The 22,883-nt window shown below is 47.4% G+C and overlaps 1 protein-coding gene across 1 annotated transcript in view; it reads right to left on the minus strand.

Moving 5' to 3' along the window:
• Positions 1-19,138, minus strand: part of LOC147733123 (uromodulin-like) — a 270,223-nt gene extending 251,085 nt beyond the window's left edge. Inside the window, exon 1 of the mRNA XM_086955856.1 lies at positions 19,067-19,138. Within this exon, the coding sequence (XP_086811982.1) occupies positions 19,067-19,115 (49 nt within the window). The 5' untranslated portion in view covers positions 19,116-19,138. The remainder of the gene's footprint in view (positions 1-19,066) is intronic.
• Between the last annotated feature and the right edge of the window lie 3,745 nt (positions 19,139-22,883).

Raw genomic sequence — 22,883 nt, forward strand, 5'->3', positions numbered from 1 at the left:
ACTTGTCCATTGATAAACTCCCACCGGAATTGAGTTCTCTTCCTGCATCTTTGTGGGCAACAGGTCCCAATGACGTGGGCCTGCTTGACATTTCCCCTTATGTTGTCCAATTGAAATCGAATGTGCGATTACCACGTATTCCCCAGTATCGTATCTCCCTTGATGGTGAGCGAGCGTTGTTAGCGATCATCTATGATTTGATCGAGAAAGATGTTATCGAGGAGACTCGGGGAAACGTGTGTAATAGTCCTGTGTTACCTATTCTGAAACGCACTGATCCATCTAAGCCTCCTGTTTATCGTTTTGTCATTGATTTACGGGAGGTGAACAAAATTGTGGTTCCTCAGTTCCCTGTGGTGCCTGACATTACGGCTTTACTGACTCTGATTCCAGCATCTGCGTCCTGGTTCTCAGTGATCGATCTGAAGAATGCTTTCTTTAGTATTCCGATTGCTGAGGAGAGCAGGGACTTATTCGGTTTCTCTTTAGGAGGCCGCAGCTTTAGGTTTAAACGCGCTCCTCAGGGCTATTGTGAGAGTCCATCGATCTACTGCCAAGCCCTGAAGAGTCAACTTGACGCGTTTGTGTTACCGGCTGGTGCGGCCTTGATCCAATATGTCGACGACTTATTGGTGGCTGCGGACACACGAGAAATTTGCATAACTGCTACGGTATCTTTGTTGCAACATCTTTGTGACTTACATCACAAGGTGTCACCTTCTAAACTGCAATATTGTTGCCAAGAAGTAACCTATCTGGGTCACTTATTGTCAAAGGAGGGAAGAAGGTTGACCCCAGAGAGAATCGCAGCAATTGCTCGAATGACTGTGCCAACAACTCAGAGAGATGTGCGTGCCTTTTTAGGTATCACGTCGTACTGCAGGCAATGGATTCCAAATTTTTCATTGCTAGCGAAGCCATTGGTAGCCCTTACGTGCAAGGATGTTCCAACTCCTTTGCCATGGACGGACGAGTGTCAGAAAAGTTTTTCTGAACTGCGTGATGCGTTGTGTTCGGCCCCTGTGTTAGGTACTCCTGACTACAGTAAGCCGTTTACACTATACGTTCAAGAGAGGGAAGGTTGTGCGTTGAGTGTTTTGACGCAACAATTTGGCGGTAAGCAGCGTCCATGTGCATATTTTTCCTCGACCTTGGACCCAGTAGCTAGAGCATTGCCGAGTTGTTTAAGAGCGACAGCGGCAGCTGCGGTGTCCATCCGACAATCTGCAGGATTGGTCATGGATAATATGCTTATGGTGATGGTTCCGCATGCAGTTGACACTCTCTTAAATCGTACGAAAACCCAACACTTGACGAGTGCAAGGTTGTCTGGTTATGAGTTGACGCTTTTGGCAAGTCACATTCAAATAAAGCGCTGCAATGTTTTAAATCCGGCGACTTTGTTGCCAAGCAATATGGAATCAGACGAGGTATTACCACACGACTGTTATTTACGAACTGAGGAAGAAACGAAGGGTTGTGTTGACCTAAAAAACACACCATTGGAAGAACCCGATGGTACTTTGTATGTGGATGGTTCATGCTTTAAGTTGCCGAATGGTGATGTGACAACTGCGTATGCGGTGGTAACGTTGAGTACGGTTGTGGAAACTGCGAGATTGAATCAGAACTCTGCACAGGCGGCAGAGTTAATTGCGTTGACGAGAGCATGTGTTTTGTCGAAAGGAAAGAGGGTGAATGTGTTTACCGACAGCCAGTATGCTTTTGGTGTCGCCCATAGCTTTGGACGATTGTGGCGAGAGAGAGGTTTTATGACGTCGCATGGTACGAAGATCCAGCATGGACAGCTTGTGAATGATCTTTTGGATGCACTTACATTGCCCAAGCAGGTGGCGATTATTAAATGTAGTGCACACCGTAAGGTGACGGATGATATTGGTTGTGGCAATACGTTTGCTGATGAGATTGCTAAGGAGACTGCGAGAAATCTTACAACTAGAATGTATGTGACGAGTTCGGTAAGGTGGCCTGCAGAAACTGGTATGTGTGAGGACACTATTGAAAGTGTGAAAGCGATTCAGAATGAGGCCACCGAGACTGAAAAGACCAAGTGGAAGGAGAGTACAGGAAAGTTGGATGTGAATGGTTGTTGGATTGATTTGTCGGAGAATAAAAGGTGGATGTTGCCGGATGCATACGTGCTAGCTGTTGTGACCATGGCACACGGTTTGTCACATATTAGTGCGAAAGGTATCTGTAAGTTGTTGTCCCCTGTATGGAAGAATGATGGTATTACTAAGTGTGCTGAGAGATTGGTTAAGAATTGCATGATATGTATGATGTACAATCCTGGCAAGGGCACTCCTACACCCCCTGGCCACTTCGCTCCTCCTACATGTCCCTTTGAGGTAATCCAGCTAGACTTCATCCATATGGAGCGATGCAATAACCTGAAGTACGTTTTAGTTGTGGTTTGCGCATTCTCCCGATGGATCGAAGCTTACCCTCTCAAAGACAATACCGCCCTGTCCACAGCGAAAGTCCTACTGAAGGAATACTTTCCTCGGTATGGAATGCCGCGGATTGTATGGTCTGATAACGGAAGTGAGTTTGTGGGGAGTGTGATGAAGAGTGTGTGTAAGGGCCTTGGAATTACACAAAAATTCCATAGCGCAAATCATCCTCAGTCAGCAGGTTTGGTTGAAGGGTACAATGGTACTCTAAAACTAAAACTCGCAAAGATTCAGGCTACGACTGGTCTCTCGTGGCCCGACGCTTTGCCCCTGGCTCTTCTGTCAACTAGGACGACTGTACACTCTCGATCTGACTGCTAAACTGAGGTTAATTCATCAACAGGTCTTTGAAGCACTGCCGGCGCAGACGGAGGGTCCAGGCCACCAGCTCCAACCCGCAGACTGGGTGGTTTCTAGGAATTTTGGCCGAAAACGAAACCTTGAGCCAAGGTTTATTGGACCTTTCCAAGTGCTCCTCGCCACGAGAACTGCTGTTCGTTTGGAGGGCCGCAAACATTGGGTGCATGCCACCCACACCAAAAAGGTACCGATACCTTTACCAGCGGACTCGTGGGTGAGGACAGGCATCGCTGCATCTGAAACCGAAGCTTTGCCAAACTTTGTGCCGTTCAGTGACGCTCAGCCTGTGGGAGATACTTCAGTGCAGCCAGATAATACTATTGAACCTTTGTCATTGGAGAATTCAAGATCTGAACTATCGACTGACCGACAGGACTCTGTTTCATCATCCGACCAATTGTTTGAAGAGCAGACTCGTCCTGGAAGAAGCAGATATTTTCTTCGTTCCAATACTAGAGACTAATAAAATTATTTTTGCTTTTTCCTTTTGAAATCTACGTTACCCCCACTATCACTCTGAACATTTTTGAACAACTGTGGTATTGTTTGAATTTTGAGTTCTTTTCCGCATATGTGTGTTTTTTTCCGCAACTAGGAGATTTTGTATATATTGTTTAATTAAAAAGAACCTTACATCCGGGTGGACCATAGGGCCGTGCGGGTACTTCCTTCTGGTTAGTAGGTCCTGACACTAGGTTGGAGACCGTCGATTCCTAGGAACTCCTGGGGATTGACCATTGCTACACAGAACGAAGTGCGTCAAGAACGTTGCGGACGGTTTTAGAGGATGGCTTTCAAAAAGCTGTCAGAAGTGGAGAAGACTCAAGCACAAAGATTCGAATTGCATAGGATTGTACGTACTAAATGCTTTATGTTCCAGGTGTTCCTACTGTTCCTAACTGTTTCCTCGTTATTGGTGGGTGGAGTGTATTATGTGATACAGTCACTATTGCCTTCTGCTTCACCTACCCCTTCTTCTGAACCTAAACCTACTTCCACTGTTTCTCCTCATTCCTTGCATATTTTACCCCAACACGAGCAGGTTAGACGTGCGGAATTCATGAACAATTCCTTTGTTCAGCTCCTTCATCAGCATCAGTTGGTGATGAACACTACCAACTGTTGGGTGTGTGGGTTAATGCCACATACCACGGATAGGGGAATTCCGTACTTGGTTCTTCCTTATAGTTCCCAGGGTTCAGCTCGAGCATTCCAAACAATGTTTCGTAGCGCACTAGATTCCTACCCCCATCGAGAGCCACGCACTGCAGATCATGGTCCTGGCCCGTACCACAAGCCTTTGGCAAGAGCGATTTCCGATTTAGATAGGGATATCTTTGACGCATCGCTTATCCCAGAGGAAGAGGTGCGAGCATACCGAGATCTGAGTGAGGCTGAGTATAGCATGTCAGTGGGTGATCGGCAGCTTAAAAGCTCGTCTCCGATCTGGATCGTACCCCATCTCGGTAATTTCTGTCTGAAAGGCCTTGGCCAAAGCCCGCGAGCTCAGCTCGGGAAGAGTGCCTGTACCGAAACGTATGTTTTGCCGATGACCTCTTCCCCTGTTCTTTTGACTGCCAAGGGTACTTACTATGTTTGTTACGATCGCGCATATACATGGTTGCCTCGTGACTTCTCTGGCACATGTTATATTGCGAATTTGTTGCCGCCGACCTTTACTGTTGGGTCGGATTATCACAAGACCAGAGTTGTGAGAGGCGTGATTAGTGAAGAGGACACTGCCGGTCAAGAAGCAGGAAACTTCTTTAAGGGTCTCTTGCTGTTTTGGGGACCTATGATCAATAGTAGGAACCTGAGACAGTTGACTCGAGTGGTGGAATCGACCGCTAATATCACTGCGAGCGCCCTTGGTAACATTACGGCAGAGCTTCAGGCTGACAGGCTTATGACGTTACAAAATCGTATGGTTTTAGACGTTGTCCTTGCAGATAGAGGTGGAGTATGTAAGGTGATCCATTCGAGTTGCTGCATTTTCATTCCTGACAACGCTCCAACTGTCTATCAAGCCATCTCGAAGTTGCATAAAATCTCTAAGTCCATACACGTGGACGTAAGGGATTGGACGTTACTAGGATGGTTTTGGGGCCTGATGTCGACGTGGGGTTGGAAGATTCTGATGATCATTGGGGTTGTTGTGGCATTTCTGTTCACGTGTTGTCTTTGTGTGCAGTGTGGTCCTGCCTTATGTGGCCTCTGTGCCACGACGTGTATAAGACGGCCACCTGTTACCAAGGAAGCACTGATGGATAGAATAATGTTGCAGCAACATCTGGATGGTCTGATGAATATCGAGGTCGATTCTGATTCCGACTAGTGCTTGCCTACATGAGGGCAAAAGGAGCGTCTGAGGTTCTGTGACAATTGTAAGTGGTGTTTTCGACTCGCCCGAATATGGTCGAGTCTGGTATCTATGAACCGCAAATGACGAGTTTAGTGGGTGTACGCGTTTTCGCTGTGCTAACCTAAACCGCTCGTCTGTTACGTGGGTTTCTTCACCTGAACCCACGGGTTCCATCTTAGATACGGCATCCATTTTTGTTTCTTGCCCTCAAGTAGCCAGCGAACGGACACTGCCCGCTTCGTGACCCTGGGATTCCCAAACTCTTGCGGAAGACACGTGTTCCTTTGAGGGTGTCTTTATGATGAGGGGGGATGACACTGCAAGGCAGATGGCCCCGCTCGAGGCTCATCTTGCCATGCCGGTCTATTGTCTTAGTTGTGTATTCATAGGCACGTCTCCTTTGATCCCTGCAATCGTGTTTCCTGATACCACCCCCTTTACACTCTTTTCGATCTGTTCGCTATCCTCGTTTTCCTCCGCACCTGTTTCTGACTCTTCCTTGATTCTTTTACAGCCGAATGGAATGCACTAATGGTGGGAAGATGTACTTTTACAGTTGGGAACCGGCAAATGCTACTGTAATCATGTTCCGGGCCCTGAATACATGAAAGCGACCCCCTATGAAATTTACTGTGGGAACGGGGTTGTAACCTTTTGTTTGCCATGTTATCTTATGACGAAAAACTGTATAAAAGGAGCGATCCACAGATACAATTTGAAGCAGTCTCCTTGAACATACATGCTATGTACTTCTTGTGACTTCTGTGTTCCCTGCAGTAAATAAACCTCGAATCTTTGACGCCGAAGGAAGTGTCCCGTGTCTCTGTCATTTGTACGCCGGAACAGGTAACCCACGAAGGTTTCAGGTGTAATCCCTGGCACCGCTGGGTCTTAGAAAAACCCAGTCCTTCAGTTGGCGCCCAATGTGGGGCTGCATCAGCGGTACCGGTCCAAAGCCCGACGATCGTGAGGAACTTCGTGTGAAATCTCCGAGGGAAGGTGCACCCCGCTTCATCGATCCTGTTGTCGAAATAAGTGGCCCGAAGACTTTTCCCGCGAAGATCCCCGCCTCCTGACGGCTGCGACGGACTGCTGCCCTGACTGTAGACCTGTTTTGGCGCCTGGCGTAGACCTTGGTATAGCGAGACGATTGACGGGCCTTCCTGGTGACGCCATTGTTCTTTGAGTTAAGTATTTGTGGGTCGCTCCCAGAGTCCTTAGTTGTTGTGGATGCTTAGTTGTTGCATGGTTCCATTGCATTTGTGGTTCTTCGTATTTTGCTCTTAGTTGTTCTATTTGACGTCTGCAGTCGCCAAAAACCGAGGGTTTTTGCATTTTTGCGGGGACATTGTAATCCAATAACCCTTGAAGTTTGTGAAACTTGGCTAGTGTGCGTGATGCCTGGCCGTAGTACTTTGTTTAGTTGCTTTAAAGGTTGTGGTGCGGATTCCCGATTGGAGGACTGTGTCCCGTGTCTCTGTCATTTGTACGCCGGAACAGGTAACCCACAAAGGTTTCAGGTGTAATCCCTGGCACCGCTGGGTCTTAGAAAAACCCAGTCCTTCATGGTGGCACATGTTTGATAGGTTTCACCTGCATTGCACTTGTGCTTTGCTTGAGAAATCTATTGTGTTTTTAATATAACTTAAAAGGGACTTACAGCCCTCATTCACTTTTTATTGGTCCGATTGCTTACCATTTTAGCTTCCTCCGTTTCTATTAGTTGTGGCCTGTTCTTCCTTCTGTGTCTCTCTTATCAGTTTCCAGTGGCCTAACTACTCATTTCCATCCACGTTGGTGGTTTGAACTTTTTTTCTTTTGATTAGCGCTGCATACTGTTTACTGTTTACATTTTGTTATCTCTACCTCTATACACCTAATATTGCAATATTTAACAACTAAACAGGCAGCCACAACTGCAGTTACCTTGCAGTTAAAAGGAGCCTGATTTAAATGGTGCAGCAGGTTCAGTGACACCAGGGCCAAAAGCTCTAGGGACCCCACTAAACACAGATTATTGCTACTTTTTACTACTAAACAGGCAGTCACAAGTGCAGTTATCTAGCAGGCACTAGAATCATGATTACAATGGTGCAACAGGTGCAGTGACACCGGGACCATAAGCTCTAGGCACACCACTAAACACTTGTATTGTTATAGTTTACTACTAAACAGGCAGACACAAGTGCAGTTATCTTGCAGCACAATAGGTTCTTGATCGGCATAGTGCAGCAGGTGCAGTGGCACTGGGGGCAAAATTTGTCATAACTCCTCTTAACACCAAATTTTGCTATGTTTTACTACTAAACAGGCAGTAATACATGCTGTTATCTAGTAGGCACTTTGGTCTTGGGTTCAATGGTGCAGCAGGGGCAGTGGCACCAGGATAAAAAGCTCTAGGCACCCCACTAAGCACTAATTATTGCTATATGTTACAACTAAACAGACTGCGACAAGTGCAGTTACGTAGCTGGCACTAGGGTCATGATTTCAATGGGGCAGCAGGTGCTTTGGCACTGGGACCAAAGGTTGCAATCACTCCTCTTACCACCAAATATTGCTATATTTTACCACTAAACTGGCTGGCATAAATGCAGTTATCTTACAGGCAATGGATCATGATTTGAATTGTGCAGCAGGTGCAGTGGCACCAGGGCCAACATTTGTCATACCTAATCTAAACACGAACTATTGATATATTTTACTACTAAAAAGGTAGTTCAAATGCAGTTATCTTGCAGGCACTAGGGTCATGATTTAAGTGGTGCAGCAGATGCAGTGGACTGGGACCAACAGCTTTAGGCACCCCACTAAACACTGATTATTGCTATATTTTACAACTAAAAAGGCAGTCACAAGTGGAATTATCTTTCAGACATGAGGGTCATTATTTGAATGGTACAGCAGATGCAGTGGCACCAGACTCAAAAGTCGTGGAACTTCTTTTCTTACGTTAAGGCTGCTCAGCGTTTACTGTTTACCAATACTTATCTTCTCCTGGTTGCACACATTTAAAACACGCTTGTTTAACTCCCTTATTTATAGTGTGGAACTTTTAACTAATATTCAACTTCTTTATGAAACTGTTCCACTAATAAAATAGCATTTTTTTATGTGTAATGTGTAGGGAGACGGCAAATATGAGCCGTGTGTCTATAGGAAATTGTTTTTTTGTGTGTCATGTGTTTGTTGCTGGCTCAATATGTAGAGTGAATCCGATCAAAGTGATTTCAGTGCTTTACATGAGCACACTCTGTGGTGCTCTGAAAGGATTTTTTAACCTCCTTTATCATCACAACAGTTTCTGTATAACATTACAGCGTCAGACAACTGCAGCAGAGTCTTGAATTGTAAACATGGTCATGTGCCTGTTCTAAAAGTATTGCTCGAGTTCAGTTCCTTCTACCGGCCGGGAAGGGAGGCTGTATAGTTTCTAGAGCTGTAAGTTCAAAAATTCCAGATGCTGGGCATTGCTGACGCTTGCATCAACGCTTGTCATTGTGAGCAAGAGTATTTGGTGACAGTGTGAGATTTGTGCTGCTGTTCCTTTTTGGAAGGTATCTATTATTTTGGAATACTTTTAAATTAAAAACTCAAACTATTTTTCTTCTTTGGTGTGAGCTCTCAACTTTTTTTAACACAGTGCTTTTAACCTAGTAAGCAGATAGGTGGTGAGACTGGCTTTTTTCGGACTGGCCTTTTCTGTGCAGATTGTATTGTTCTAGGCCCCATAAACATGTCATAACATGTGCTGTATTTTCCCTTGGCCATATGAATAAGCAAAGTGGTAATTGAGCAATAGTCTGTAAACTGAAGCAGGAGTTATTTCCTAATAGCCATAATTTTGACAATCAACTTTCAGTGGATGTAAAATGCATTCATATTTATTTCCATACTTTTAATGTGTGGTATTTTAGCTCAATAATTGCTAAAACAGGTTCAACAAAGACGGATGGAAGGAGCCCTCGTTGTGGAGTCAGTACAGACAACGTTAAGAATTATTCCGAAGTTGTTTCCTTTTATCCAATAGATCTTTTACAACTGGCACACAGCCAATGCGTTTCACTCTCGATTTTTTGCTAGCCCTAGCCACTGTCTGCCCAACTATTCCAACCAAACCAGAAGCAGTGCACCAAGACGGTAGTCACAGAATTAGGTCATGGATTTGTCTACCTGCCTGCCTAAAGCTCTTAGAGGTCGCTTCATCCAAAGGCGGAACTGGTGTTTGGACAAAATATTGAATTGGAAATATCGGGTGCAGAAATATCAGAAATAAAATAACATGACACAACAATATGGTGATGCAGGAATATTGATGTCAAGAGTGCAGATTTTTTAGGTAAGTAATATCGTTTTCAACAATATTGTTGTTGTAAATGTGGTTTTCACAAATATAAATGTAAATAATATCATGTTTTAATTATCTTTATGTGTGTTAGGTTATATATTAATTTATGGGGTAATTAATGTTTGTATAATTGCCAATAATATTTTTAAATATAGTTTGTAATGTTAAGTGACTTATAGTTTTAAATTAAATTACAATTGTAATTTATATTGTTCGAACAGGTTGCTAGATTTGTAGGGGGGTAGGGTGGGAAATAATTAATTAGAATTAAGTTTTGATGTATTATTGATTATTTAATTGGGTATGAACTATGTAGATTTTGCAATAATTATATTTTTTAAGTTATTTGTTAGGTCTAGGTTGGTGGATTTGTAAGGGTATATGGTAGGAAGTTAATTATTAATGAATACATTATATAATACAAAATTGGTTAATTAATTAATAGTTAATCATTCATTGATTAAATAATGAATGACTACATTTTAATTGATAAATTAATATTTATTTCGCTATTAATTATGTTCCTTGTGTTACATTTATTTATTTTAGTTATATTTTAAGTGCGGGCTGCTAGGTATGTGGGGTTATAGTGTGTTAAGTTAATTAACTAATAAATAATGGCTAATTTATTTGAATTGATAATTAATTAATATATTGGTTAATAATTATGTTAATTGTTAAAAAATTATAAATAATTTTGGGGTTAATCAATCAAGCTTATATAAAGAGTTTTATTTTTGTATTAAATTCATAAGGTTATGTTTAATATGGTATGTGTTTGAAGTGATGTACTCTCTCGACTGTTGCATAGAAGGGAGTCGGAATAGTAACGTTAACCCCTAAGAAGTCCAACGCTTTCCCTGCTGTTGCATAGACTGGAGAGGGAATTGTAAATTCTACCCTTTCTAAGTCCAACACTTTCCCTACCATTGCACAGACTAAAAGCCCCCACTGTGCCCACTCTAAAACTGACTTGCACCATTACTTACATACATAGAATGAATTGCCAACACGCATTGTCTGTTGTTATATTAGGGTCATTGTGGCCACAGTTTTATTTGCATGACATGTGAAAAATAGCTCTTACAGTACAGTGCCCTGATCATCACGTTATGACCCTGGCCAAAAATCATATTCATGGACTGTCACCAATTGCTGCCATAAATCATTTTGCTCATCTTACAGGTCCATAAATCACCCAATGACAGTTCATTACCTCGCTGCCTTGTAGTCATAAATCATTCCTTCCTGGTTTTGGGGTCATAAATTGTTCTGATGGTTTTCATGTTGATTGCGTGTGGGGGTAGCTTCTCCCCAGAGTTAGGCCACAACTCCCTACCTTGTTTGTCCCTTTTCTGCCCTGCCTTCCGATGGTCTGGGCTGTGGGTGCCGTCTCCATTTGCTACCCCCTTTTCCGGCCTACTAACCCTGCTGTATGGCGTCCCCAATTGAGTGGTCCTCCTCCTACACACACCCCTGCCGGTGTGCCTTCATAATTTGTCCAGGTGGTGTCCTGTGGGCAGGGCACCGCGAACCAGGTGATGGCTGCCGGGCAGGAACTCCTGGGAGAGTGAGTCCCTGCAGCGCCGCTCTCAAGGCTGCCTTGATGGTGGAAAAACGCCCCCACAGCGTCCCGAGCAGCGAGTGCTCAACACCCCAGCAACTCCCGCTGACAACACACCCGAAGCGGCACCCGCGGAGCGGGTGCGGCGAGAGGTAGGCGAAGGGGCAGCAAACAAAAGAGCAAAGTTTCCTCCAGGAATTTTCAACAGTGCCTTCATAAACAACCAATGTACCCCTTCTTATCTGTCACGCCATAAGGGAGGCTTCCGTCTCCCAAAATCTGCCCCATGCTCCTTTGGATTTTTAAAATTTATTTTTTATGTTCAACCTGCCAGCACCATCGCTCCCCAGAGGTTGGCCCAAAACACTTGCATCCCTTCATATGACTAGGTCGTTTCCTCCAGATGATTCACCAAGACGCTGGGGAGCCATGCGGCCGCAGCTTGAATTCCTTTAGTGTTGTCGCAAGCTGGTTCCATTTCATCCCCGGATGGCCCCACCACCAGACAAATGTGCCGACTGGCTTGCCCTTCTGCCTATGCCTGCTCCGCAACCACCAAGTGTGTATTCTTGAGCAAAATGAGTGGCCAACCACCCATACCAGGCGGGGCGCATCCCTGCTGAGACAACAATCAAAGTGTCAGATGGCACCGATCCCTGCGGCTCAGTCCCTTTGCCCTTTTCATATCATTCTTTTCTTTAACAATAGCTGTGGCCGGATGTATGTCTTAGAAGCGATAGACCACCCCCTCCACACCGTCTTGATCCTGGCTTCAGACATCCCTTGCTGTGCCGCTGTTGTGACTGCCCCAGTCCTAAAGGAGTGTAATCCAAATTCTGATATCGGAAGCCCTGCTTTAGCCAATCCCTGGCACATGACCGATGTGGGCTGAAATTTTCTCAGGAGCTCCCCATTTCTGTGCTTTAATAGTGGGCCTTCTCCTGTGTGACGTATCGCCATGTAGGCCAAAGGGCAGCAGACCGCACAATACCTAGGATCACCATTGCAGTCTAGCCGTACCCATGCCCATCTGCCCACCTGATCTGTTTTTGACCTTCTCAACAGCAGTTCTATCTTTGCTGTTCCAGGTTTGACGTCATTGCCCATCATGCTCAAGCAAGTGGATCTGCCACTGTGTTTTTCCAACCCTGGTACGTAGTGTGCCTTAAGCTCTACGTTCCCTTCCATCTGTAATTTAACCAAGTAACGCAATTAATCTCAGTACGTAGGACACCTGGCCGTGCCTTTGTTAATCGCCTGCACTACCCCTTTGTTGTCTGACCAAAGCATTAGCTTCATGGTCCTCAGCTTCCATTTCCAAGCTGCTAGTGCCGCTACAATGGGAAATAGTTCCAGGAATGTGATGTTGTTGGTGATCCCCATCTCATGCCATCTCCTTGGCCACTGCCCTGCACACCACTCCTTTGCCAGGGCTGCCCTTAAGCCTATGCTGCCTGACGCATCTGTGAACAGGGCTATGTGTTTGGATTTTACACAGCCATCTCTCCATATCAGTAGCCTCTTGAAGTCAGCCAGGACTGCGTCCCACATGGACAGGTTCCATTTGACACCCGCCCCTAGCCTGACATGGTGGTGTTTTCCGGTGAGCCCAGCCGTTAGATGCATTTAAACACCTGATAAAGACACGAGCTGTAAAGGTAAGTTTGCAGATCAATCTCTCTAATTCGTGGAGGGTGGCTTTCTCCTTTCCGCACATTGACCTTATTTCTTCCCTGAACTCCTTCAACTTGTCCTGAGGCAGTCTGGATGTACCCACTACAGAGTCTAATTCTATCCCGAGGAATATAAGTTTGGTTGCGGGCCATACCGTCTTCTCTACAGCTAGCAGTACTCCCAACTTCCCAGCTAGGTCTTGGAATGCTGCCAGTGTGTGCCCGCACTCTAAGGACCTGGCCCGCCCCACAAACTGGAAGTCATCGAGGTAGTGTAGTTTACCACCCTGAGGGTGGTGGTCATGCGAGTCCCACCCTGAGAAGGTGCTACATTTCTCAAAATACACACAGGATACCAAGCACCCCATTGCCATAATCTTGTCGATGTGTGTTGCCCCCACCTAATGAAAACCTAGCAAATAGAAACTTGCTGTGTGCACCAGGAGGAGGTGGAAGGCCAACTCAATGTCTGCTTTTGCCATGAGGGCCCGACCCTTAGCCCTCACTAAGTCAATAGCGTTGTCCACATTCGCATACCCCACTGAGCATGCCTCAGAACTGATCCCATCGTTTACCGATGTGCCCACACTAAAAGACAGGTGATGAATGAGCCTGAACTAACCATGGTCCTTCTTAGGCATCAACCCCAGGGGTGAGATCACCAGCCTCCTGGGCAGGGGAGGTGGCAGGGGGTCCTCAATCCTTTCCATATTCCTCTCCTTTTTGATTTTTCGGCGAGGCACCTCTGGGTATCCTAAGGCTGATTTCAAGTTCTTTACGCTGCTCTTGGGTAAGGGTCCCTCAAATGGAATTCTAAACCCCTCCTCAAACCCCTTCACTAGAATGGCTGTGCTGCTTTTGTTGTGGTATCTACTGGCTAACCTCCCGAGCTGGTATGTATTGATGGGGGATCTGGCTAACTGGAAACTGTCACTGTCTTTTTGTGTCCCCACTGCCCCAGGCTCTCTGCTAGTGCTTTTTTCTTTTCTCTTTTCTTCTTCCTCTCCCCACGCTGCTTGCTGTGCCTGAAACTTGACACTGGATGTTCCCTTCCGCAGCCTGAAAACATGTGCTGGAATTTGCACAACGCCCCATGTGCATTTTTTTGGTTTTGTATTTCCAACAGATAGCTGCTGGTCGGCTGGAATGTGGGGGGTTCCAGCTGTTGTGTGACATAGGCCTATGGTATGGCTTGTTCCTTCCCTGATAGGGGGTTTCCAAAAGGACTGTCCACTCCTTCCTGCCCATGTTCTGACTTCCTTTGCTACCAACATTTTGTGAATGAGCCCTGACACATCCTCCTCATCCCATTCCATTTCCAGGTATGTTTGCATCTTTAAACTAAAACCTTTATCATACTCCTACCAGGCGTCTCTCAGAAATTACCTATGTGGCCATGTATTTTGGATTTGTAGAGCCAGAGGTTCACTGCACAGTGGGGAAACGTCTCTACAATGATGCATGACATAATGCTGAATGCATGCAGCCAATTATCAAAGTTTCTTTCCTTCCTCTCTCTTCTCAACTCCTTCCTGTCTTCCTCTTTTTTATCGTACACGGTCAAGTCCAAACCATCTAACTGTATCTCTAATAATTTAAATATATAGATAAATTCCTTCCTTCGTATCCTTTCTTTGACTGCCAGGGGGATGAGGCTTGCCAACCAGGTGGCTCTAGTGATCATTGACGGCTGCCCTGGTGATGGCCTTGCATATGCCTGTGGAGCTTGCCCTAACCGAGTCGGGTTGCCCGCTCTGCTTGCACTGTCCCAGGCTGTCAAAGGGGAGACTATTCCCTCACTTCTACCCTTCACACCCTGGCTGTTTACTCACCCAGATCTGCTGCTTTCGCTGATGCGCCCCTCATGCTGCTCTTGCAGTCGCTCCAGTATTCAATCAACCAATCAATCAATCAATAGGAGCTAAATACTCAATAGGAGCGACTGCAGTGCCTGTGCTCAGGCCTGGTCGCCCCCACGCTCCTGTGCTGCTCCTGCCTTGCCAGCTGCTTCCTGTGTTTGCCTGCTGCTGCCGCTTCCGGTTTCTTCCTGGTCGGGTGACCCAACTGCCGCTGAGCCGCCCGCCCGCACCAGCTTCTTCCCGTCGCTGACTCCCTGCGGCCCCGCCCCCCCAGCCCATTTGCCGCTCCGCTCCCGCCAACCAGCTGCTCCGCCCACCCGGCTCCCTACTTATGCTGCCCCCACGCACGCGCAGCGCTGACGCACAGGGGGCGGGCCGATTGTGCGCCGAAGGCGCGCCAAACGCAAGCTCGTCTGCGCTCGTCCGCGCCTGGACCGCGCCCAGCGCCAGGACCCCTGGCCCCCACCGCCGATGCAAGACTAAACGACGGACCTACGACACCGCCACTCTCAACGCACTCAACGCCGGCCGGAACCTTGCCTGCTACCGAGCCACCCCGAGACGCACCCACGGACCCTTCACCTGCAGAGACTGCGGATTCACCTGCTACCGAACCTGCACCACCCCCACCAAGTCCAACACCAACAGCAACCACCTGAAATGCATCCTGCTCAAAACCCGCTCCGTCCACAGGCACGCCGTGGAACTCTGGGACCTGCTCGACGCGACAGCACCGGACGTCGCCTTCCTCACCGAAACCTGGATGAATGCCTCCTCAGCGCCCGACATCGCCATAGCCATCCCGGACGGTTACAAGATCCCTCGGAGGGACCGCGTCAACCAGACGGGAGGAGGCGTCGCCATCGTACACAAGAACACCATCCGCATCTCGACTAACTCCGACGAAACCTTCACTGCCGCCGAACACCTGCACTTCCAGATACACACTGACCCCAAGACCACCCTCAGAGGCACCCTCATCTACAGACCACCGGGACCACTCACACAATTCAGCGAAGACATCGCAGACTTCTTCAGCCCGCACGCCCTTCCCTCCGCCGACTACATCCTCCTAGGGGACCTCAACTTTCACCTGGAGAACACCAACGACAGAAACACCACCGCCCTGCTGGACAACCTCGCCAACCTCGGACTCAAGCAACTGGTGAACACCCCCACCCACTACGCCGGCCACACGCTTAACCCCGTCTTCTTATCCAGCAAGCACATCTACTTCAGCCACGCCACCGGACTCCACTGGACCGACCACAGCTGCGTCCACTTCAGCTTCAGAAGTACTACGACCTACCACCACCCGCAACAGGTCCCCCGCCAAAGCTGGAGTAAGATCACCTCCGAGAAGCTCACCGCCTCCCTCAGCCAGAACACTCCGACCAGCACAACGGACCCCAACGAAGCAGCCAGCAACCTCATCAAGTGGCTAACCGCCTGCGCTGATGACCTCGCACACTAAAGAACACTCCCAGCAGACCCGGCAGCAAGAAAAACCCCTGGTTCACCGACGAACTCAAGGAATCCAAGAAGAACTGCCGCACCCTCGAGAAAGCCTTGCGGCTCGACCACACCACAGACAACAGGACCGCCCTCAAGCACGCCATCCGCAAACACCATCAGCTGATCCGCGCCACCAAGAAGACGGCACTCAAAGAACGACTGGAAAACAACACCCACGACAGCAAGGAACTCTTCAGCATCGTCAAAAAGTTCTCCAACCCCAGCGCCGGAAACAATGACATCACTCCCTCGCAAGACCTCTGCAACTCACTCGCCTCGTTCTTCCACCACAAGATCGCCTACATACACAACAGCTTCGACGCACAGACCACGCACCCTACCACAGAACCAGCGCCCGCCACCACCACCCTCTGCAACTGGACCCCGATCAGCACCGAAGACACCACCCGCACGATGAACTCCATCCACTCCGGATCACCAACCGACCCGTGCCCACACCACGTCTTCAACAAAGCCGACGCCACCATCCCACCCCATCTCAGTGACACCGTCAACTCCTCCTACCACACTGCCACCTTCCCGGAGAGCTGGAAGCACGCCAAACTGACCGCCCTGCTGAAGAAACCAATGGCTGACCCCACCGACCTCAAGAAGTACCGTCCCATCTCACTCCTTCCTTTTCCGGCCAAAGTCATCGAGAAGACCGTCAACAAACAGCTTGCCGCCTTCCTTGAGACGAACGGATCCCTCGACCCCTCACAGTCCGGGTTTCGGGCCAACCACAGCACCGAGATCGCCCTCATTGCCGCCACCGATGACATCAGATCCCTGATTGACAATGGGGAAACAGCGGCCCTCATCCTCCTGGACCTCTCTGCAGCATTCGACACCGTCTGCCACCGCACCCTAGTGAAGCGCCTCAGCAACGCCGGAATCCGAGAGAAAGCGCTGGAGTGGATCGTCTCGTTACTCACCGGAAGAGCCCAGAGAGTCCGCCTCCCTCCGTTCAGATCCGAGGCCACCGAAGTCATCTGCGGCATACCACAAGGATCTTCACTCAGCCCAACCCTCTTCAACGTCTACATGAGCCCCCTCGCTGCCATCGCACGCCAGCACAACCTCAACATCATCTCCTACGCGGACGACACCCAGCTCATCCTCTCCCTTACCAACGACCCCACCACCGCCAGAGCCAACCTACACGAAGGGATGAAAGACGTCGCCGACTGGATGAGAAGCAGCCGTCTTAAACTGAACTCAGACAAGACGGAAGTCCTCATCCTGGGATCATCACCCTCCGCCTTGGACGACTCCTGGTGGCCCCCGGCCCTGGGCACCTCTCCCAAACCAACGGACCATGCACGAAACTTGGGCTTCATCCTGGACTCCTCTCTGTCAATGACCAGACAAGTCAACGCCGTCTCATCCTCGTGCTTCAACGCCCTGCGCATGCTCCGCAAGATATTCAGATGGATCCCCAAGGAAACCAGGAAGACCGTCACCCAGGCACTCGTCACCAGCCGACTAGACTACGGGAACACCCTATACGCCGGAACCACAGCCAAACTTCAAAAAAGACTCCAACGCATCCAGAACGCCTCCGCACGACTCATCCTCGACATCCCCCGACACAGCCACATCACCGGACACCTGAGAGACCTGCACTGGCTCGCCCTCAGCAAGAGAATCACGTTCAGACTCCTCACCCACGCACACAAGGCTCTCCACAACCTGGGCCCCAAGTACCTCAATGACCGCATGACCTTCTAAACGCCCACCCGCCAGCTACGATCGACCAGCCACGCACTCGCCACCATACCACGCATCCGCAGAGCCACTGCCGGAGGAAGATCCTTCTCCTACCTGGCAGCCAAGACTTGGAACTCCCTCCCCACCCACTTTCGGCGAACCCAAGACCATCTCTCCTTCAGGAAGCAGCTCAAGACCTGGCTGTTCCAGCAGTAACCTACCCCTCCCCCAGCGCCTTGAGACCCTCCCGGGTGAGTAGCTCGCTATACAAATGCCATGATTGATTGATTGATTGAAACTTTCCTAATGCGAGACCTCTTGCATTGCAAATGCTTGTTTTAGGACTTGTGCCCTGCCCCTTTGCGACAGGTAGTTAGCTTGATGCATGTGCCCCAATATCCCAGCAGTAGCATGCAAGACCTATTGCATTGCAAATGCTTGTCTCTGTTGTCGTCAGTGTCTACATGAAACAATAATTTGCACAGACAGTGTTACCATGTGGACAAAATAATGAAGTAATACTATCAAAACATGTGCTGCTTTATGCTGCACAACTTGCCTTTTCTCACCATATAATTTAGTCAACCATGCCAGGTAATTGTGTGCTCAAGGTATTGGGAGCAAGTTCAAACTGTCAAGCGTTTCACCCGCTACTTCAGAGGTTCATGTCTGATGTAATAAAATAGCCTACGGCCGCCTAATGCCAAAGAGTAGTCATGTCTTTTTAGGAGTGTGAAAAATACCTGAGTCTTTACTAAGTAACTGTGTGGGGGCAAATGCTCTTAGGAAACTGTACAGGGACTTCTGCCCTCTGGTGAATATGCAGGGGCGAGTGCCATTCCGTAAGTATGCAGCACAGCTCTCAGCTTGTTGTTCTTGGGTGTCTGTGGTAACTGCTTTAGAGAAATATTGATGTCGGGTCACACAATTACTTCATAAATACTCAAGTTGAAAATACTGTTATTTCGTAGACAGTTAAAAACAAGTATCGGAAGCCTTCGAGCCACCGAGTGTTTCAATTCATGTATTTTATTCATTCTCATTTTATTCAGGGCTTTAGCAATTTTGCCGTTTCTCGGTCGAGTTACGAGACACAGACGCATCACATTAGAGAAAACGAAACCCAGGATTTAAAGAAAACAGGATTAGACTGTCGGTAGATTACAGTACACGAGAGGCGCACAGGCGAGGCCTTCCTTACCTTCTGCCCTGAGGAGCGCGGCCAGGAGGAGTCCGAAGAGGAGCTTCATGGCGCCGTGGTACGGGCTCGAAAGACGCAGGACTGGTGACCTGTCCCCTGGCAGGAACTTCTAAGAAGGAACCGGAGCCTCTGATGAGCTTCTGACGGAGACAGGTGGATGATGCCTCAGACACACCCTCAGGAGTGACAGGGGCGCTCACCCCCGCGCCTTTTATAGAGAGCAGGGGAGAGTGCCTGGGGCAGAGACGAGTGCAAGCCCAGTGCGGCCAAAGAGGGATAAAGGGCTTGAGAGATAACGATAGAGCAAAGACGGGAGAGAGTCCCGCAGGGAACAGTGTGAGATGAAATTTAAGAAAATAGAAAGACTTGCATTGGCCAAGGGGCAGAGACTAAAGCCAGGAGAAGGTGAATGTGTAAAGAGTGAGCCTGACAGAGTAAGACAGAGTCTGCAGAGGGAGTGTAGGAATCTAAAAAAGCAGAGAGAGTACGTGAGAGAAAGAAACTGGCTCCAGGGGAGCCAGAGACTGCTACAAGCACGAATGAGATGTTGGCAACAAAGAGTAAGTAAACATTTTATTGCACAATTAATTAAAATCATTGCAATCTGCACATACAAAAATGATCATTAAAAATAAAAAAAAGTGTATTCAGTTGTTGAAGGAGACAATAGAATTGATGGGTGAGGTAAAGGGAAGGGAAAGCAGAGAAGCCAAGGGAATGTCACTTAGGGGGGTAAAAGTTCAAGTTTGATCAGATGGTAGAGACAAGCAGTTAATTTCTGTGATGAATTTTACAAAGCGAGTCGCCAACTGTGGCGAGTCCCCCCTCATACATGCCTCGAGCGCTTCTTGACATGTCCTGATACCTAAAAGAAGCCAAATTGGTCTCAGCCAGAATATTCTTTGCGCCCGAAGGCAATGGCAGATGCACAAAATGTGGGTTAAGCTTTCTTCTCCCTGGTTACAAAAACGGCACTGAGAAGAGGCTTCTTTCTTATATCCTTGCCCAAACTTATATGCCTTCAACGGAATTAAGCCAAAACGAAATCTCATCAATTGGTGTTTGATATCCGGCTTCATTGCTGATGGGAGATAAGATGGGAGACTTTTCGGGGCATATAGTTTGGCAGCCCAAGTGCCATGAAAAAGCTGAAGAACCTGTTGCGTGTCTGATTGATTTGATAGGATTTTAGCTTGCTTGGTTACAAGCATCGATCTCGTTTCGTTGGACAAGGAAGAGGATCATATATCCCCCGCTTCGAAGGATTTAAGGCAGAATATCAGATATTTATTCCATGATGTAGTTGGGTTGTTAAGCAGGAGCCATATGCAGCTCTTCAACGTATGGGGGTTAGCTTGTTTCGCTTTCAGACAGAATGAGACGTATCTTGCACCCATAATCCAGCGCATAGAGGATAAGGAAAATTCTTTCCGAATTTGGGCATGGGAAGTCGAATTTGGCAGTCGAAAGACCCGGCGATAGCATGATGATTGTGCTCTATTTAGCCAGTTGTTCATTTTGTCTTTAAAAATTATTGCACCAAAGGAGATTGTAGGAAGGAATTTTGAATTGATCAATTTTATCAATGGGACAAGGTCCTGGGAATGGAGAGCGCTCTTCATTCTCATGAAGGCCCCCTCTAGACTACGAGCCACTGCCTGGATCTCGGTTGTGTGCACCGAGCATCTCCCTTTATGATCAATCCAGACGCCCAGATATTTATATGCAGTGACAGTCTCCAGTGGTTTCCCTTCTATAAACCACATGATCTTTTTTGTATTCGCAGGAGAAATTGCCATTGCTTTGGTTTTACTAATGTTTATCTCTAGCATATTGTTGTTGCAGTACTGGGTGAGGGAATTGAACAATCTTTGGAGGCCCACCTGGGTTTGATCTAGAAGAATGGTGTCATCTGCATATTGTAGAATTTGGATTTTGCTTTGACCGATTCCTGGGGGGAAGGCTCTTGATCGGGACAACCATTCGGGCAGGTCGGCGAGGTACAGATTGAAGAGTAATGGTGCAAGAGTGCACCCTTGTTTTAAGCCTCTATTTGTATAAATTTTGTTGGAGGTAGACCATTTCGATGTTACTCTGACTTTAGCCCAGGTGTCCGTGTGTAGGGCTTATTAGTGCGTTTAGTAGCACCTGTGGAATACCCCATCTTGCCAGTTTTTCCCACAGTTTAGGCCGACTAACGCTGTCAAAGGCTTTGCGAAAATCAATAAATCCTAGGTACTTTGATTTGCCTTTTGCAGCTAGAGTTGTTTCCATCAGGTGGGCTAAGGAGATCAAGTTGTCCTCGATGTGGCAGCCTTTTCGGAAACCAGTTTGGCTGAAAGGGATCAGGTTTTTCGTTTCCACCCATTTTGTAAGTTCTTTTAGGAGGACACTTGCATAGACTTTCCCATCCACATCAAGTAGGGCTATCATCCGATAGTTATCGGGGTTGGAACGCAAGCCTTTTTTATGGAAGGGTACAAGGAAGGATCCTTGCCAGGAGGGCGGGATGTAATGTCCCAATATTGCATCCTAGAAGAGAGGAGTCAGTATTGCGGCCCATTTTTGTACAGAGGCTTTGAGCACTTGCGTAGGGATACCGTTGGGTCCGGGGGCACCACCGGAGCGTATTTTCTTTATGACTCCTACTATTTCTTCTATTGTTATCTTGATGGTGGGGGTTGTGCCATCCTCAGTGATTAGCTGTTCGAGCGTAAGATGGGTACTACTGCTGCTATTTGATATGTACGGTGCTGTGTACAATAGTTTAACATAATTCTCCCAAGCAACAGGGGAGATATTAGCTGCAGTGGGTGATTTAGTGGCCTTGGTTGCCTCATTTACCCAATTCCAAAATTTCCTTTGGTCCTTAGTTTTGATTATCTCAAAGACGGTCGCCCAACGAAGCTCTTCTTCCTGTCTTTTTAGGTCGAATCTAGCCTTCCTGTAGATTTTTCTGGCAACTGATATTTTACTCTTCAGGGATTTGTATTTGCTTTCGTCGGTCGCATGGGCTTGTTGCAACTTATTTAATTTACTTTTTGTGGAGTTTATAAGTTGTTTTTGCTCTAACATAATAGTTGGGACCGGAAGGTCCTTCGAGGGGCTATCTGTTAGATTTAATGCTAATTGGTCTCTAAATTCACTCAGTCTTGTTTCCCATGAAAGTCCTGTCGAATAGTCAGTGCCATCCAGACGCTGTTCAGAGAGAAGATTATCAACTTCTGCTTCTATTGTTTCACGATTCCATTCAGACCATCTCAGTTTTCTTACATTCTGGAGGTTTCATTCCCTTCCAATCAGGGGAGTAATCGGGCGGTGTTGCTGCCTAAGGGCAAACTTGCATGTTAGGATTGCATGATCGCTGTCTAACGATGGTATTATCAAGAGCTGGCGCGCCAGATGGAAGGCAGTGAAAGATATCCATATATAATCTAAAGTAGCCATACGGAATGAAGATATATGGGTATATGCAGCTGGTTGATCTGAGGCTAACCTTCCATTAAGAGTGCGCAGGCCGGATTGGTTTAATTTTGTTGCAAATTTTATACCATTAGGTTCCTTCCGTTGGTATTGGGACTTTATCTCCAGGATTGCCCACTCTTCATTTAGTGATGATATTTGAGCGGATTGGGAGGGATCAATGTCCATTAGGTTGGAGTTGAAGTCACCCATTATCAGCCACAGGTCATTTAGGAATAAAGCTTCAAGATTATTTACTATAGGAAGCAAGTTGCTTAAGGTAGTCTCCCGGCGAATTTTTGCGGGATGTAGGTAGACTCAGCAGAGGATGATTTTTTGCTTTATTTTTGCCTTA

Source organism: Lissotriton vulgaris, chromosome 2_1 (genome assembly GCF_964263255.1).
Source record: "Lissotriton vulgaris chromosome 2_1, aLisVul1.2, whole genome shotgun sequence".
Taxonomy (NCBI): domain Eukaryota; kingdom Metazoa; phylum Chordata; class Amphibia; order Caudata; family Salamandridae; genus Lissotriton; species Lissotriton vulgaris.